Here is an 18823-nt window from a genome sequence, read left to right on the forward strand (position 1 = left end):
TGCGCGTTCGTGACTCTCCTGTTCGAACTCGTTCATCAAAATGACGAACGAACGAAACAAACGAATTGACTCGGAAAAAGATCAAAATGAACGAATCTTTTTTCCGAGACATTTGGTTCATTCAACGAACGACACAAACAAGTTGACTGGGGAAAAGATTCGTTCATTTTGATGAACCGTTTGGACCCCATTGAAGTCCATTATATGGAGAAAATCCTGGAATGTTTTCATCAAAAATCTTAATTTCTTTTCGACTGAAGAAAGAAAGACATGGACATCTTGGATGACATGGGGGTGAGTAAATTATCAGCAATTTTTTTTTAAAGTGAACTACTCCTTTAAGTACTGTCCTCAAGTAAATGTACTCCGTCATGGTCCGGCTCTGGAAATTAGCATTGTTTGGGGCCGCTTTCCAGTGTTCAGCTATGCAAGAAGTGCAAGTAATACATGCATGGCATTTGCACATTATTAGGGCATTTTTGAGTGTTATAAATGTTAATAACCTAAACTGATCCGTCTGGGTTTAGTCAATGTGTCAGTCATCAAATACCAACTGATATCAACATCATTACCAGCAATGTGACTGGAGTACCAAATGTCACGTGTTTAATCATTTAACTCCTCCTCTTTTAAAGGGATAGTTCCTCTAAAATGTAAATTCTGGGTTTACTATCTTGCAAACTACCTCGTCATTTCAAACATGAAGGATGTTTAGCACTCATGTGACATCAGCTGTTTCCATTCACTTATTTCCATGCAAATTTTGGGATATCGAATAAAAACGCTGGATGGAGACGTACGGTGCATAAAAACACGCTCCTTCAAGAGGATATGTGCTTAAACAAAGATGTAATCATGTGACTCCCTCAATAACCGCACTTACCAGCGGGCCAATCGCATCTCAAATGTTGGTTTTGTCGTTCTAAAGTTTCTGAAATAAAGTTTGTCATCACAATTTTTGGGTATAATTATAATTAGCAATTAGCGTCACATGATTGGGTTCCCAAACACGCGTGAACATGACGGTGTTTGTGTTTCGCCGGACGCTCTGAGACGAACTCGATCACGACGGAGGAAAAAGAGATGCAGTTGCAGAAACTTCCATTTGTATTACTGATTTATTCATTTTATTACCGCAATTTCACAGGAAGTGACTATTTTGTTCTCTTAAAACACATCGGATGCAAATGCTGCTTTATTCACAAATGTTTAATGCCATCTCTGTAAAAAAAAACCGGTAAACTGTGTTTGCAAGCATCATACCGTAACTATACAGTGTGTTACTGTTTTTGTGTTAAAGCATATAGCTGTTAAATGAAAGTTTTATACTGTAGCTGACAATACGGTATTTAGCTGTTAATTTCAAAAACAGTAACACACCGTATTTTTACCGTATGATGTTGGAAAATACCGTTTTTTACAGTATTATTTTTTACAGTGAAATTTTGTGCATCCGTTAAATTCGCAACTTTGGATGGAAACACAGCTAGTGATGTCAAACCATATCCGCACCATATATCAATCTTTATTATAGCAATATATCACTTTTATCATTCTTTTTTGGGCTTGTTTGCCCCTTCCCACTTTCTAAAGTTCAGGGAGTGAAAGTCAAATGGGTTTGGAATGACATTTCATAAGAGTTTACATGTATAGGCAGGATAATTTGATTATTCAGTATGATTGTAAAAAAGCATGGGCTGTTCGAACGAGTCCTTTTTATTATCCAAAAATGAACAATGTTAATGCCATTCATTGAAAGTGAATCATCTAAATAATATTAAGCCACTGAAGAACCAATTAATGGTTGTTAGAGTTAATTTGTATAATGAAGCCTAAATGCTTAACTAAATTTCGTTTGAATTTGATGCAAACTCTGAATCAACATGTCATAATTTGTAATAAACATCATCAACTCATTGTTTCTGCCTTTAATTATTAGATTGTTTAAGTTAATATTTTTTTAGCTTACTGTGTGATTTGTATATGTACATTTCTGAAAAGCATAACAGATCCCTCTAAATTGTAATGTGGATTCATGCATTTCTGTAAAGCTGCTTTGAAACGGTGTGCATTGTAAAAAGCATTATACAAATAAATGTGAATTGAATTGGTCAAATCAATTTGTATAAAAAAAAAACATTAAGAAATATTTTAAAACAAGACATGTTAAGGCAGAAAAAAATATGTTGGACATTTTATTTATTTATTTATTTATTTTAGGGTTACAATTTTTTCTAATGATTTCAAAATATAGTGTTTTTTTCTTTTATTCAACTTTCATAAAAGCTTGTAATGACATTTTACATCAAACATATTGGAGAAAACACATAACAGATCTTACATTGTACAGAGTAAAACATTAAATCCTACAAACAATTTTTTCCCAAAATTTGCGATGTTTTTATGCACTTCTTATTTCCAGTGATTTAATTAAAAGAGTCATGGGATATTTTAACATTTTTACAAAAGAAATTAAAGGAGGGTTTTATAGACATTATTTAGCTGTATTTATATGAAATTTCCCAAGAATAAGCATCATCAATTATATTACAATCCAAGATGATAATCATTGCCTCATCTATTCTGATTATTTTGTAGAATGTATCAACAAAAAAAAAAACTTGCTACCAAAAGTCTTCAGAATATTTACAATTACAAAATAAATGTATGAGAGTTTCAGAGTCAAGATTACAACAACAACATAGTGTACCTGTGTAGTATTTTGAAATGAGTTTCTTAGGACTCATAAACACACAAACACATGTTGGAAATCCCGGGAAGAATCTCGACTGATCCAGTTTCCGTGTCTTACCGCGCACTGCGCGCGCAGGGTTCAATCCATCCGGATCTTTCTCCTGGATTTCATGGCGCTTCCTCCTCCTGCCCTTTAGTTACATTGTATCCCCCTTACTGAAAGGAGCGAGGGATCTAGGGCTCAACTCAAGGGAAAAAATGAATGAATATACGTGAAAATGGACGTGCCGAGATGTTGGATTTATCGTCTTGGAGTTTAAGAAAGCCGTATTTGAAGAAAGCTGTGAGATTTCGATCCTGCGATGCCAGTTTCAGGGCAGTGTTTGCATTTCTGAACGGGATCTTTAGGAGTGTGATGGCTGCTGGCCTTCCTTTTCTCTAGTTGCTGGATGTGTTGGGAAGTGCACTGCTTTGGGATCATTTTGGGAATTCCGTGCGCAAATCCAGAGGCCTTTCCAGCTTCCTCTATGGAATGTACATAAGTAGGATTCTCTGGATAGGGGTTCGCGTGTGGGGTAAGTGACGCTGGGATTATTGCATTTCTTTTGTGTGTGTGTATGTGTGTGTGGGTAGGGGGTGGTGTTTTATTGGTGCAGATGGAGACTGGAGGTGCTTTAGCCCGTTAGCTTAGCTCGGTTGTCATGGCTCACACATGCTTTAACCATCTTAGAGAGTCATTTCCTTAAGAGCAACGCGTCGCGGACCAATGCGCTCGAACAGCGCGTTAGGTGCGGCGAGTCGAACAACGAGTCCCGGTTTACTCGATTACGAGCACAAATAAACGGGTTGCTACCCCGACAGTGATTAAAACGACGCGTTTGTTTATGCTGGAGTTGCAGTTCTGTGTGGAAGAGCTCGAGTCTGTTATGAATGTCAAACGATGTGTGTGAGTATGAGAAAATATTCGCAGTGAATCACTGCTCAAACACAGAACTCACTCCAGATAACAACCTTCAACAGTCACGTCGTCAGAGCAGTCATAATACACGAACAAAGGGTACACTCTAAAAAAAAAATGCTGGGTTATTTTCAAACATGGACAAACCCAGCTGTTGGGTTAAATTTATCAATTGCATTTTTTTATATTTGACCCAAAATTGGGTTAAAACAACCCAGCATTTTTAGAGTGTACCATGTTATTACCATGGCTTATGATATCCTATATTCGATTACAATGTAAATTACGTGGTAAATGTCAATATATGATGACATATTTCGATCTTATCTGCTTTCTTGATTGTTCCACTGATTCTACATTCTAAAAATGCTGGGTTGTTTTAACCCAATTTTGGGTAAAATATGGACAAACCCAACTATTGGGTTAAAAATGTAACCCAATGGTCCATATTTTACACAAAATTGGGTTAAAACAACCCAGCATTTTTTTTACAGTATAAATAATCGTAACAATTCTACAAGTTTAACTGGTGTTGATTGAGTATGTGTTAACTCTTCAACTAATCTTACATTTCATGGGATATTTAAAATGGGATATGATGTCAAAACCTAATTTTAGTATCTTTCAAATTGAAATGTATTTTTTTGCTGCCTCCTTTTAACTTAATAAAAGTATTCATTTTGGCTCTGAACGCTTACAAAATTGTGTTGGTGTATGTTTTCTTGACATTTTATACCATTTGCAGATGTAACACCATGGTGTGTTAATGTAATCTAGATATATTTAGTCAATGGTACTGCACTAGTTAGGGGAACCTATTGTGCACTATTCAGTGTGTGTGTGACTGAATGGTACTGAAATGCATTTGCCCTATTGTATTGTTAAAAGAATTAGCACAGATATCAAGTAGCCTCAGATAAAGACGAGCAGGGAAACCGTAATAAATAGCACAGGGAAATAATCAGCTTTCCAAGGAAACCCTAGACTTATGTGGTCTAAGAAAGAAGTGTTTTAAAATGGGTTATGTGAAGAGTTGGAGCAGACACCTGCTGACATCCTGTTCAGAAAATCATTTAATGAGTTTCACATTTGGTATTTTGTTTACAATTTCCTTCTTTTGGAAAACGATCGTATGTGAAGCACGATCATATGGCTCGTTTTTATTGGCCACACACATCATCATCATCTGCTTTACTCTTAGAAGACAATATATATCGAGCGTTCTGGTTCACATCATGATCATTTAATGGATTTAGTTTTAAATAATTAATTTGTTATTGTGATTCAATTTTATCAAAGAAACGGCTCGTAAAAATATTTGTCTAAATAAATAATTCGAATAACCATTAAACATTATATAAAAGGATTATGCAATCATTTAAAACATTTCTCTATCCTCTCTTTTTTGCCATTCAGGATTCTTTAAATTTGAGTCAAGAACCCTAGGGTTCTATTTAGAACTCCATTGAAGTTCTATATAGAAGACTAATTTTGAAAGTGTTCCGTCAAGATTTTTTTTTTCAATTTATAAGAAAAATAAGGTCTGTGGTAGAGCTGTGTGATTAATCGTTAAACGATGGCTATCTCATTCCCAAATGACTACGATTCTCCTGTCTATGGACCCAGATCACACTGGAACTTTCAAACCTGCGTTGTGACCCAGAGAGAGCAAATATCATGTATAGCTATAAAACCAGACAAAGCTTAGTTAGTGTGTTACAAATTTTCATATCGCAGAAGAATTGGGATAAAAGATTATAGTTTGGTTTTCGACACTACAGTGATCAAAATAGAGTAAATCACCTCCTGAAAGATTATAACATCGTTACACCAGTAGGTGGCGACACATGACTGTTAAAAATGTATTGAATCATTAATTCAAGAGATTCGTTCAAAAACGCTGATTCATCCAGAAAAGTCTTCGTGAGTGAGTCATTGAATCATTCATTGAACCTGTTTTAAAAAATCTGATTAATTAAACATTTTAAATGGACTATTGCAATTAAAATGTGTCAAGGCCTGCATGTGATTTTGTTAGAGAATAGTGATCTCATAAGCACCTTGTGATCTGAATAGTGATCTATAAGCGACCTTGGGTTGTTGAAAGGCGCTATAAAAATAATAAACATATTATAATCTCCGTTTGAAACGGAAAAATCATGATTCTCAATTGATCCAGAATCATGTAGTGTGTGTCAAACAAAAGGTAAATACTTGGAAATTTTACAACATAAACACACACCGAATCAATAATGTGAATTTTGAATTCTGTTATGTTTATATATATTTTTGTATGTTCCTAATAAGTAACTTTATAAGAACGTTTAAGTTGCGTGTGTGCGCTGTCAAACGATTAATCGCGATTAATCGCATCCAAAATAAAAGTTTGTGTTTACATAATATATGTGGGTGCACTGTGTATAATTATTTTGTATATATAAATACACACACATGCTTGTATATATTCAAGAAATATTTTCATGTATATAGATTTATATATAATTTAATATAAATATTTTATATATAAATAATATTTTTTTTTCTTAAATATACATGCATGTGTGTGTATTTATATATATATAATTATACACAGTGCTCCCACATATATTATTTTGTTTTGAATGCGATTAATCGCTTGACAGCCCTCATAAAAACCCATATTGACTGCATGCAGCACTATTAGATATTGGTAAAGATCTTCAAAGATCTATCTATTGTGACACTGTGCCAAAAATTGCATTATTAAGATAGGTAGCTTGACACCAAAACAGGCAAGTATGTGACATTTGATTTGATCGTCTCTCAATATGATTGTCAGTTGATTTATCTGTAATGTTGTAGAGTACTTGTGTTGGCAGTCGGCCGCAGGGCGAATCTCTCTTTCCTGCATCTCACACACACTTATTTCTCTTGTAGCTGTTGAGTTTTGTCTGTAGGCCCGAGCTAGATGTTTACTCTATAAAAGTGTTGCTCCGCTTTGGTCTAGACAGCTGTTTTTGTCACATGTTTTCCAAGCTTTGATATTGGACGTTCTCTGATCCCGTGTCAGGATGTCCAGGGAAATCAATAGGTCCGAGCCGGTGGGAGCGTACAGCTGGAGATGGAGAATAGATCTTTGTGAATGTTTAAAGATCCATACTCTCATTATGAATTTACTCTCAAGTTATGCACATCATTCAGTTCAGCGTTCGATCTTTATTGCACGTTATAAGTGGTGTGTTGCGCACTTTGGTGCGGTTGTGCTTTTAATTGAAGCCTTGTTTCATTGTGGCGTCAATAGGGCTGATTATTTGTAGGGCTGTCAAACGATTAATCGCGATTAATCGCATCCGAAATAAAAGTTTGTGTTTACATAATATATGTGGGTGCACTGTGTATAATTATTTTGTATATATATATATAAATACACACATGCATGTATATTTAAGAAAAAAATATTATTTATATATAAAATATTTAAGTCTATATACATGAAAATATGTCTTAAATATATACAATCATGTGTGTGTATTTATATTACGGCTGTGCAAACAATTAATCGCGATTTATCGCATCCAAAATAAAAGTCTGTGTTTACATAATATATTTGTGTGTGCTGTATATAATTATTTTGTATATATAAATACACACACATGCATGTATATATTTAAGAAAATGTGTTATTCATATATAAAATATTTATATAATATAGATTTTGTATTTATATATATATATATATATATATATATATACAGAATTTAAGCGCAAATAATTCTTAAATATATACATGCAGGCATAGGTATTTATATATATACAAAATAATTATATACAGCACACACAAATATATTATGTAAACACAGACTTTTATTTTGGATGCGATTAATCACAATTAATTTTTGCACAGCCCTAATTTATTTTATATATATATATATATATATATATATATATATATATAAAATAATTATACACAGACAGTGCACACACATATATTATGTAAACTTAGTATATGTGTGTAAACATAATGTATGTGTGTACATAATATAAACTTTTATTTTGTATGTGAGTAATCGCGATTAATCGTTTGACAGCCTTTATTTGGCATTAAGACAGCTTGTCTCGTTTCATTATTCTTTTATTTATTTTATTTATTTAGTTAGTTATTTGACAGGGACAATGTACATTAATTGACATTACTGTAAATGCACCAGAATTAGCCAAAAGGCTATTTTTCATCTGTTGTCCCTGGACAGATCTTAAAATTGTCTACCTAAAATGAACAAGAGTAAAAGATTACAATGAACAATACAAAAAACGTAAAACAGATATATTTCTTCAGTCCTAATAAATACAGTGTACACACTTGCTATAATAGACATTGTTAAAATTGATACCAATTTATAAAAATTATTCTACACACTGACCCAGCATAGACACAGGTCGCAGTACCGTTGGATTAAGTGACGATACCTAGTCTTATTAATGCTCACATGTCTTTCTAGAATCAATTTCTCTTAACTTGTGTAATGTTTCCAAACAAAGATTCAACAATTTATTACAGAAATGTTCTCCAAGCGTCATTTTAGATGCTTAAGTTAAAATGTTTTCGTGAAATATACCTATTTATTACTATTATTATATTGGTATCAGATATCATTCTTCCCTTTATACACTTAGTGAAAAACTGAAAAGCTTGCCTTTAGCCTCTTTGCTCAATATAATAGTTCCCTCAGCCGCTTCTAATCTTTTTACAGCAGATAAATATCAAGATGCATATTTCAAAAGGCTGAAAAATATTGGGATTTATGATCCCCAAACACTCATGGGATAAATGGCATGTTTAAAGAGCAGCGGATTGAATAAGCTGTACGTCTCCTGGACTTTTAAGGGGAGCAAACATGAACCCACAGACAGGTTAGCTGCAGATGTTAAACTGACGGTGACCTCTTCGACTGTGAACAGCTGCAGTCTTTAGACGTAAGATGACCATCTGGGGTTATGCCGGTCAGATGATGCCTCGTCAATGAAGCGATCTGCGCGGTCAATGCTGGTTTTTGCGTCGTGTTCTTGGTGGGCAATCGTCATTTAAAAGGTGTAGTTACAGGGAATCTTTATTTGAACGGCAACCCAAGTATCATCCTAACTTAGAATCCTATCCTATCTTTAGTTATTGTAACTAGGGCTGTCAAACGATTAATCGCGATTAATCGCATCCAAAATGTGTATAATTATTTTATATATGTAAATACACACAGATGCTTGTATATATTTAAGAAATATTTTCATGTATGTGTGCTGTATATAATTTATATTATATATAAATATTTTATGTATAAATACTATTTTTTTCTTAAATATACATGCATGTGTGTGTGTGTATTTAAGGGCTGTGAAACGATTAATGGCGATTAATCGCATCCAAAATAAAAGTTTTTGTTTACATAATATACGTTTGTGTAGTGTGTATAATTATTTTGTATTTATACATACACATATGCGTGTATATATTTAAGAAAACTTTTTATTAATATATCAAATATTTATATTTCTGTATAATATACATTTTGTATAAATATATATAAAGCATATAGATGCAAATATTTCTTAAATATATACATGCCAGTGTGTGTTTTTATATATAATAATTATTCACACTACACGCACATATTATGTAAACACAAACTTTTATTTTGGATGCGATTAATCGCAATTAATCGTTTTTACAGCCCTAATTTATATATATATATATATATATATATATATATATATATATATATATATATACAGAAAATAATTATACATAGTGCACCGAAATATATTATGTAAACACAAACTTTTATTTTGGATGCGATTAATCGCGATTAATCGTTTGACAGCCCTAATAGTAACCATGATAATTTCTCACAGAAAAGAGACATTTTTTTTTTTCAAATCTAGGATTTCAGAAGTTTCTGCAAAACTAGATTCAAAAAGCTTTAATTATTTAATATGAATATGGTATCTATACAGGACACAGCTACTGGCCCGGTCAAGCCAGCGATTCATATTTGTACTTACCCTGATAAATATTTCACTTGCCCCACCACAAAAACAGTAATAATAAATGGAAGAAAATACATAATTATATTTTTGACCTTGATAAATAAGGCCGTGACACCAAAAACTACTTGCCTAAATCAGAGTAACGTTGTTAAAGACAAGTTAGCTGTCTTTTCAGGTAGCGATAATGAGTAATCAAATATAAAATAGCAGTGTATATTCTTAACTGTATAAAATTAAATGTAGATTAAACCTTATTAAAGTTATTCAGTCAAGAGTAGTGAGTGATTTCTCTTTATATTTTGTTGTTTGATCAACGGTAATGACACAGACTGAAGCAGGAATATTAGGCTGCTGTCACTTTAAGAACAAATGTGCATCGCATATCCAATATACCGATTCACATGCGTTTTATTTCTCAACTGTTTGACGTTTTTTTAACGTTTTTCATGTTAATGTGTCCGTTCAAGCACAAGATGATGTACAATTTTCGTTTTGAAATATGTATTTTGGCTAATTTTAGTCATTAAGCATTGTGTTAATAATTGTTAATAATAATCAATAAAAATGTAATAATAAAATAATTAATAAAATTTAATAATAAAATAATTAATAAAATGAATAATAATAATATTTATTAAATAAACCAAAAATTTGATGTATCATTTATAACAACAAAGTACAAAAATGTTTTCCTGTATACATACATGCATATTTCTCTCATATTTTTTAACGAATGAAATAAACACTGCAAATACGTTTTATTGGAGGATTGACCGCTGAAATAAAACATCATTATTCTAAGTTTGAAATTGAGGAAGTAGAAGCACCATTGATTCATGCGAGATGCTTGATTAGGGCATTAGCGTCATAAATGATATCGCTAAAATTCAATGCCACTATTTGGCTTTTGTGATGATCAGAGACTTGTGAAAACTTATATGGAAGTAAATGAAAGGCTAATTTAAGCTCCAGCTTAATGAACAAAGCCCTCCGCTCGCTGAACTGATCTGCAGTTAAGCTCGGTGAAGCATTTCAAATATGGATAGAGTAACATGAGTTAATCAAACGCTTACGGATCTAGCGTGAGCGGGTTGTTAAGGTCTTTTCCAGCCCTTGTTTGCCGCTCTGAGCTCATTGGCATTGCTGGACAAATGCTGCAGACTTGAGTGTTAATTATTTACGCTGTCAGAGGTCAAAGTGCATGCTCCTTTCACTTGTGTTGGCTTATTTGGCCGTACCCTTGCTAAGCTGTGTTAAAGAATGGCTGCTTTAATTAGACGTCAACCATCAGCCCAATATCATCATGTTCTTAACCAATCTTTGGCACACAATACAGGTCAAAATGCTCTGATCTGCTTTCTATTTGCAAAAATGTTGCCATTGTTATCTAAACTTTGCTCATTGTTCAGTGTAACAGTATTAAGGCCATTGCACACTTTTCGTGTTCGTCCGCCTAAAAATTCGCCACGCACAGAAACCTTGCACACTGAGTCCGATGCGTATTTATTAAACCTTTGCGGGAAAAACGCAAAAATACCAAATGGATTCGTCAAGCGGTGAGGATGATTTTGTTGTCCTCTCTCTTATTAAAAAAGAGAAAATATTACGTCCATCCAATCCTGAAATTGTGCCGAGAGGAAGCACCTCCTAATCAAGGAGTTGCGAATTTATCCCGAATTTCAATCTGATTGAAAGGGGAGGTTATTCCTTTCATAATCCAATCGAGAGAAGAGAACATAAACACTGGATCGAATTAAAAAAACGGAAAGTGAAAGCTCGAGCTCGCCCCGGCCCTGAATTGTCAAACCTCTCAAAATGCTGGCTGTGGATGCGAAAAACGCAGAAAATCGAACCCGATCCGATTTTTTTTTATGACAGACGATAGTTTCGGAGGCGGTGTGCAAGCGTGATTGACATAACGTGAGGTCGAATTTTTTTTTTTTAACATGCGAAAATTTCGGATGCGAATTTCGGACTCAGTGTGCAATAGCCTTCAAGTTCACTTTTAAAAAACCTTTTGCTGATAATTTACTCACCCCCATGTCATCCAAGATGTCCATGTCTTTCTTTCTTCAGTCGAAAAGAAATGAAGGTTTTTGATGAAAACATTCCAGCATTTTTCTCCATATAATGGACTTCAATGGGAACCAAACGGTTCAAGGTCCAAAAGACAGTTTCAGTGCAAACTGCAAACTTGTTCAAAGGGCTTTAAATGATTCCAGACGATGAATAAAGGTCTTATCAAGCAAAACGATCGCTCATTTTTTTTTAAAATAACAAAGTTTATTGTTCTGTTCTGTGACGCACATTCGTGACTCTCCTGTTCGAACTCGTTCAACAAAATAAACAAATCTTTTTCGGAATCAATTCCTTCGTTTCTTTCGCCGAATGAACCAAATCACTCGGAAAAAGATTTGTTCATTTTGATGAACAAGTTTAACAGGAGTGCGTTACAGAACAGAGCAAGGCGAGCGTTTGAGCTTATAAAACGTAAACTTTGTTATTTATTTATTAAATGAGCGATCGATTCACTTGATAAGACCCTTATTCATCGTCTGGAATCATTTAAAGCCCTTTGAACAAGTTTGCAGTTTGTACTTAAAGTTTCTTTTGGACCTTGAACCGTCTGGTTCCCATTGAAGTCCATTATATGGAGAAAAATCCTGGAATGTTTTCATCAAAAACCTTAATTTCTTTTCGACTGAAGAAAGAAAGACGTGGACATCTTGGATGACATGGGGGTGAGGAAATTATCACAGCAAAGTGAACTACTCCTTTAAATCTTGTTTTCAATACTTTTAAAGGGATACTCCACTTTTTTTTGGAAATACTGTTGAGTTTTACCGTTTTTGAATCCATTCAGCCGATCTCCGGTTCTGGCGGTACCACTTTTAGCACAGCTTAGCATACATCATTGAAGTGGACAAGACCATTAGCATTTCCCAGTTGTAAAATGAGCATATTTCCAAAAAAAGTGGAGTATCCCTTTAACAAATTGGTTAAGTGATAATATTATGCAGATATCTAGAGAGCGGAGTTGCCATACACAACATAAAACTGTTTTTTGGGGGTTTTTTGACTGGCGGCAGATTTTGGAACTGGCAAAAGAAGGATATTTCACTCAGTAATATTTGGCCCTGGTTAAATCTGGTATTAAGATGTGTTTTGGTCGATCGGATCACAGGTGGACGACTCTAAATACAGGTGTAAACAGGGTCTAAAATGTTATGAGTTTGTCCTTTTCCAGAGCTAGTGGAAAACACACTCGACCGGATTGCTTTCGCTCATGTGGTTGATTGTGTTCAAACCGCCACAAAAGACCGTCTTCTCTTTATTAACGTTATGGGAAGCGCTCGAGCCAGACGGGATTGAAACTTTCTCGACTGAAGACTCAAGTTTGGTTTGAAGATGAAAAACATACCAAACACAATATTGTCTCACCATTCTCACACTCACAGCGTTCGGCTGGTCTTGTGTCTGTCAGAGCAGAAACTAAAGCAGATGCTCTCTGTGTGTTTTTCTGTCGTCTCCCGTCAAGCTTATTTTTTCCAATAGATTGAAAGATCTGATAAAGCCCAAACATTTACCCACCCATAGACCCTCTCCTCGAAGAAATCAGGACAGAAGTGGTGGACAAGAGACAGATTAAAACACAGAAAAACACACAAAATGGCCAAATATTGATAAATGATAATTGAATGAATGGTTAATGTCCTGCCATTCTCTTTCACTAGAGTAATGAATAAAAAATGTTGAATTTTAATATTTTGTGTAAAAGGTTAACCATCACACAATCACCAAATCATCATCCATTTTAAATGTCTTGTATCTGGATGAATAGTAGTACCAACTGGTAAAATGTTCTTCTTTCTAAACTCTTAGTCAAGTGTTTCCTTTGTTTCACCATCATCGCTGAATCGGCAAATGCCACAGTTGCACAAATTATTTAATAAGTTATGGAATGTTGTTTGCACTTCATGCATTTACAGTGTACTACTGACCCCAGAAAGAACAGAGTAATAAAAGGTAACTACATGGTAGGGCTGTGCAATAAATCTTAAATAAAGCTTCCGTTTATGTAAACATAAACTAGTTAAACTATTATTTACCGCTGCCACATAAACGGTGCATTCCTCACTGCCCCAAACTTAAAGGAGTAGTTCACTTTTAAAAAAATGTCATTCATGTCATCCAAGATGTCCATGTCTTTCTTTCTTCAGTTGAAAAGAAATTAAAGTTTTTGATGAAAACATTCCAGGATTTTTCTCCATATAATGGACTTCAATGGCAACCAAACGGTTCAAGGTCCAAATGAAAGTTTCAGTGCAGCTTCAAAGGGCTTTAAACGATTCCAGACGATGAATAAGGGTCTTATCTAGCGAAACGATCACTCATTTAATAAATAAATAACAAAGTTTAAGTTTTATAAGCTCAAATGCTCACCTTGCTCTGTTCGTGACTCTCCTGTTCGAACTCGTTCATCAAAACGAATGAATCTTTTTTCGAGTCATTTGGTTGATTCAATGAACGAAATGACTCAAAAGATTTGTTCGTTTTGATGAACGAGTTCGAACAGGAGAGTCACGAACACGCATCACCGAACAGAGGAAGCATTTGAGCTTATAAAACTTGTGAAAAATTTAAAAAATGGCCGATCGTTTCGCTTGATAAGACACTTATTCATTGTCTGGTGTCGTTTAAAGCCCTTTGAAGCTGCACTGAAACTCCTTGAACCTTGAACCGTTTGGTTCCCATTGAAGTCCATTGTATGGAGAAAATCCTGGAATGTTTTCATCAAAAACCTTAATTTCTTTTCGACTGAAGAAAGAAAGACATGGACATCTTGGATGACATGTGGGTGAGGAAATTATCAGCAAACTTTTTTTTTTTAAAAGTGAACTACTTTAACATCCAAATCAGCTAAACAAGTGTGTTGTAAAATATAGTCTATTGTTGCTAAACTTCGGGACATGTTTGTTTGATATTAGACCGTGTAAAAGTATCCTCATAACTACATTAAGCCCCTTTTTCACAGAGATTCCGGAAAATACACAGATGATGGGACCCGGCATTTGTCCCGGTGTTCTGACAATTCATGCTACCCATAGAGATTTGCTACTTACCGGTTATGCGCATGTGCAGACTCAGTTTTTTTTTTTTTTTTACAAAAGGTACATTTTCCTGTTATAATGTATAATTTCCCTTTAAAAAATGCTTACTATCATATGAATATTTGTACGGTTGGCCAGCTAAAAAAGAATAACTGAAAGTTTCAGTTACTATGAGGAAAGGTGTACTTTGACAAGTCAAAGATGAATATTTTATGATAATTTTTACTTTTCACACCGTTTTAAAAATAAAAACAGTAGTCTACAATATACAGTAGCTACTCATAACTTAGAATTTTATTATAATTGTATTTCATACGACTTTAATCGGCATTCTGTGATCAATTCGCGCTATGGTAGCATTTTTCGACAAAGCAGCAAAAATCAACAGAACACCGGGATTGTTTGATTTCGATTCATTCACACTGCGAGTGATTTGCCGGGTTATGTGAGTGCGTTCACACACAACCCGTAAATATCCCGGAAAGACGCATGACGTCAGGATGAGACGTGTAACTTGCGCGTCGAAAACATGTACACGCGCATACCGTTCCACAAAGCTGGAAACGATCTCAGCTTCAGTACGGATAGTGAGGAGCTCCTGGTCTCCGCTTCGTTCCAGTTTGCAGACATTTGTTCGTCTTTTCTTTGTCGATGACGAACACAAACTTTCTTCTAAGAGCAACAGAATCGCGCGATGCCACGAGCGTCATCACTATGACACACCCCTTACGGCATTGGTCCTGGCTTTTGTTCACACAGCGCGCGTTCCGCGACTGATCCCGGCAATGTTACTAGGTCCCCAACCCGGGATCGAGGCCGCTATCAATCTCGGGTCGTGTTTGCGTTCACACAGAAGCAATTTCCCGGGTTGTGTGAAAGGGGCTTTAGTTAACACCTAGTATTAGGTTTTGCTGAAGGAGCCTATCGATAATTGTGCAATTTTACTGCTACTGAAAATGACTCGTATAATGAAATAAGACTTTGATCATATCGCCGCCCACCAATATTCGTGTTAAATAATAGCGATTTCTTTCACTATTGACCAATATTATCTTGATTGTTTTTTGCCGTAATCGAGCAGCCCTACTACATGGACTTAGGATTATGATTGCCTAGTTCTTACTATAATACGTACTTAGTATATACATGCATGACAGAAGTAGAGCCAGACTGATATATCGGCAGACCGATATTAGGCATTTTCTAAAATATCGGTATCGGCAGTTATAATGGCCGATAAATGAATATTTCAAAAATAAAATAAAAACGGGCGAATCACGCTTCAACCATGTCATGAGTGTTGGAGTTGTGTATATAGTTTTTCCAGCAAAGGGGAACTCTACACCATTCCTGTTGGCAACACTCGTGTATAACGCGCCACACATCCTGCAGCCAGAGTCGGGCAGAGAGAACCAGTTATGCATTATCATATTATTTTAGTTAAAACTCATAAATAACTACAAATAACTAATGTTAGGGAAATCTGATAATATTTTGTTGCTCGTTTCTGAAATAAAATAATAATAATAATAATATCGGCCGATATATCGGATTTTAAAACCAACAAATCGGTATCGGCCTTCAAAATCCTTTATCGGTCGGTCGGGCTCTAGACAGAAGTGTAAAATAAAGTCCTACTGAAATTTGAATCGAATGCGATGAGATAATAAAAGAAAACGTACCTTTCTGTTGAGTTTCTCAAATTAAAATGGAAGAGATTGTTTGAGACAGTATAACTCTCCTGCTTTTCAAAGTTATTGTTCGCGTTTTGCGTGTGGTAAGCCGAGTCCTTATGTAGCGCTGCATATTCATCCCTTACCGAGTGCAATTTCAAGACAGATAATCCCTCTTTGTGTGTTTCTCCTCTAGGGCAAAATGTGGGCGACTGGGAAGTTGACATCAATACGTTGAGGCCACTGTTCTCCTTCTCCCCGCACCCTGGCAGTCTGAGAAATCAGACGTTACTGTGACAAACCTGGGCCGCTGGCACTAAAATGTCCCTAAGTGGTGGCACTGCAGGCGGGAAAGGTGTGGACTCGAATGCGGTGGACACTTACGACAGCGGTGATGAGTGGGATATCGGGGTTGGAAATCTGATTATCGACCTTGACGCTGACCTAGAGAAGGACAAACTCGAGATGTCTGGCACCAAGGACGGAGGGGGAATGGCAGCTCCACCTAGCGCAGTAGCGGCTCTGCCAGACAATATCAAGTTCGTTAGCCCAGTTAGTGCCCCTCAGGGCAAAGAGAGCAAATCCAAATCCAAACGCAACAAAAATTCGAAGGACAATAGCAGCAAGTCTCCGGCTGCAGACGGAGCGAAAAAGGAGCATCAGGGACGGACCCAAGGGGAGGTTACTGGTGCGACCGGGAGTTCAGGAGGCGGCAACTCCGCTACGGGCAAAGGTGCCGAGAAGGGCGCCAAGGCCTCGCGCGGCGTGCCAAACAGCAAAAAGGAAAAGGAAGTATCGAGTGGGAAAAACAAGAAGGAAAAAAGCGAAAGCGCACCAGTTGCGGTCGTGGCAATTGAGAAGGAGATAGTTGCCAACGCTCAGGCGTTTGGAGGCACGCGCAACACGCCCTTTGACAATACGCAGAACGCGGACGTTGCTGTGACGGAGCAGCTTGGGAATAACGCTCTGGAAACTGTTGGAATTGTCTCTCCGTTAGCTATTAAAACCGAGCCGGAGGAGCTTGACGGGGAATGCCGAGTTCTCAAGAAGATGAAAAATGAAAAGGTAAGCGCGGGTGGCCCGCTTGTGTATTTGAGCCATTTAGCAGCTACTGCAAATTGTGTTATTGATGTATTGACAAACTATTAACGACTTAATCAACCTGAACGCAAGTGAGCGTTTCCTCCTGTTTTTGGCATTGTGTGTGCTTTTAGATTGACTATTTTGCAACTTTTTGAACAGAAAGTAGAGAGGGGAACTTGCGTATACGCCTTATTCACGGCAGCGCCATCTTTGATTTTTAATGAGAATGAAAGCGAGGCTGTGAGGGATAGACTTGCATCTCTTCAATGGGCTGTACTGTTATTTAATGTTTTTGTTTTGTTCTGCTCATGAAAAATATCTTTCCAAGAAATTTTAGTTGACAAAAAACTCCCGACAATATAAGCTGTGGAAAATTGTAAGCAATCTATCTAGGAGCTTTATTCCTATATAACGCTTTTTACAGCGGATGGTAAGTCTATCCCTCATAGCCTCACTTTTATACCTGTCTTTTATATTTTATACACTTTTATACCGGTGATGGCGCCGTGGATAAGACACATGCCTTTGGTGTGAGATACCCGGCTTCGAATCTACTGTGAGACACCAATGTGTTCCTGAGCAAGACACTTAACCCCTAGCTGATCCAGAGGCGTGCGACCTCTGACATATTAGCAATTGTAAGTCACTTAGCTAAATGAAAATGTAATGTTACCCAAATAAGGTAAAAGAAAAGGCTCGGGCATTTTAAAGGCTTCTCACAGTGTGTATAAAAACGTATTCAAGCAATATTTACAGTATTATGCTAACATTGTTACATTACAAATTTGTTTGGCTTGTTTTCCCCCCGTGTCGTTCCGGTCTTTGAATGGAGGGAAGTTTAGGACTGGTTTGGCTGTTAATCTCAGGAGCCAAAGATGTGTTTGGCGGGGGAGGGGAGGAAAAAAAACTCAGACCCCTCACCACTGGCCTAAACTTGCTGTGGGGGAAGGTCATTTATCTGCATGTATACAAGCTTTTAATCTGAACAGAACAGCTTCTGTGCTTCTGGGGATCATTAAAATTAGGAAGGAAATTCCAATTAAAGCTTCAAATCCAGTTTCAGATCTCAAGCTGATAAGTGATGACTTTGTTTGTTTGTAAGTTTTACATTGGCCTTTTATTGTGGCTTCCACTGTTCAGTTAATTATGTACCGTTTTCCAAGTACATGCCGTTCGGCTAAAAGAACAAATGCGGATTGTCATATTCATTACTGGATTATGTTGTTGCGTAGATTTGCCAACATTGAAATTCCAGTTACCATAAAGAGCCTACCATGTGAGTTTTA

The 18823-nt window shown here is 36.0% G+C and overlaps 1 protein-coding gene across 2 annotated transcripts in view; it reads left to right on the forward strand.

Moving 5' to 3' along the window:
- Positions 1-2880: 2880 nt before the first annotated feature.
- The window catches only part of znf609b (zinc finger protein 609b), a 66413-nt gene continuing 50470 nt past the window's right edge, over positions 2881-18823 (forward strand). The window contains exons 1-2 of one of the 2 annotated variants that reach the window (XM_039690830.2): positions 2881-3269; positions 16651-17519. In XM_039690830.2, coding sequence (XP_039546764.2) covers positions 16776-17519 — 744 coding nt within the window. In that variant the 5' untranslated portion in view covers positions 2881-3269; positions 16651-16775. The remainder of the gene's footprint in view (positions 3270-16650; positions 17520-18823) is intronic. The other variant, XM_039690831.2, reaches the window with a different exon arrangement.

Source organism: Pimephales promelas, chromosome 1 (assembly GCF_988280905.1).
Source record: "Pimephales promelas chromosome 1, fPimPro1.hap1.1, whole genome shotgun sequence".
Taxonomy (NCBI): Eukaryota; Metazoa; Chordata; class Actinopteri; order Cypriniformes; family Leuciscidae; genus Pimephales; species Pimephales promelas.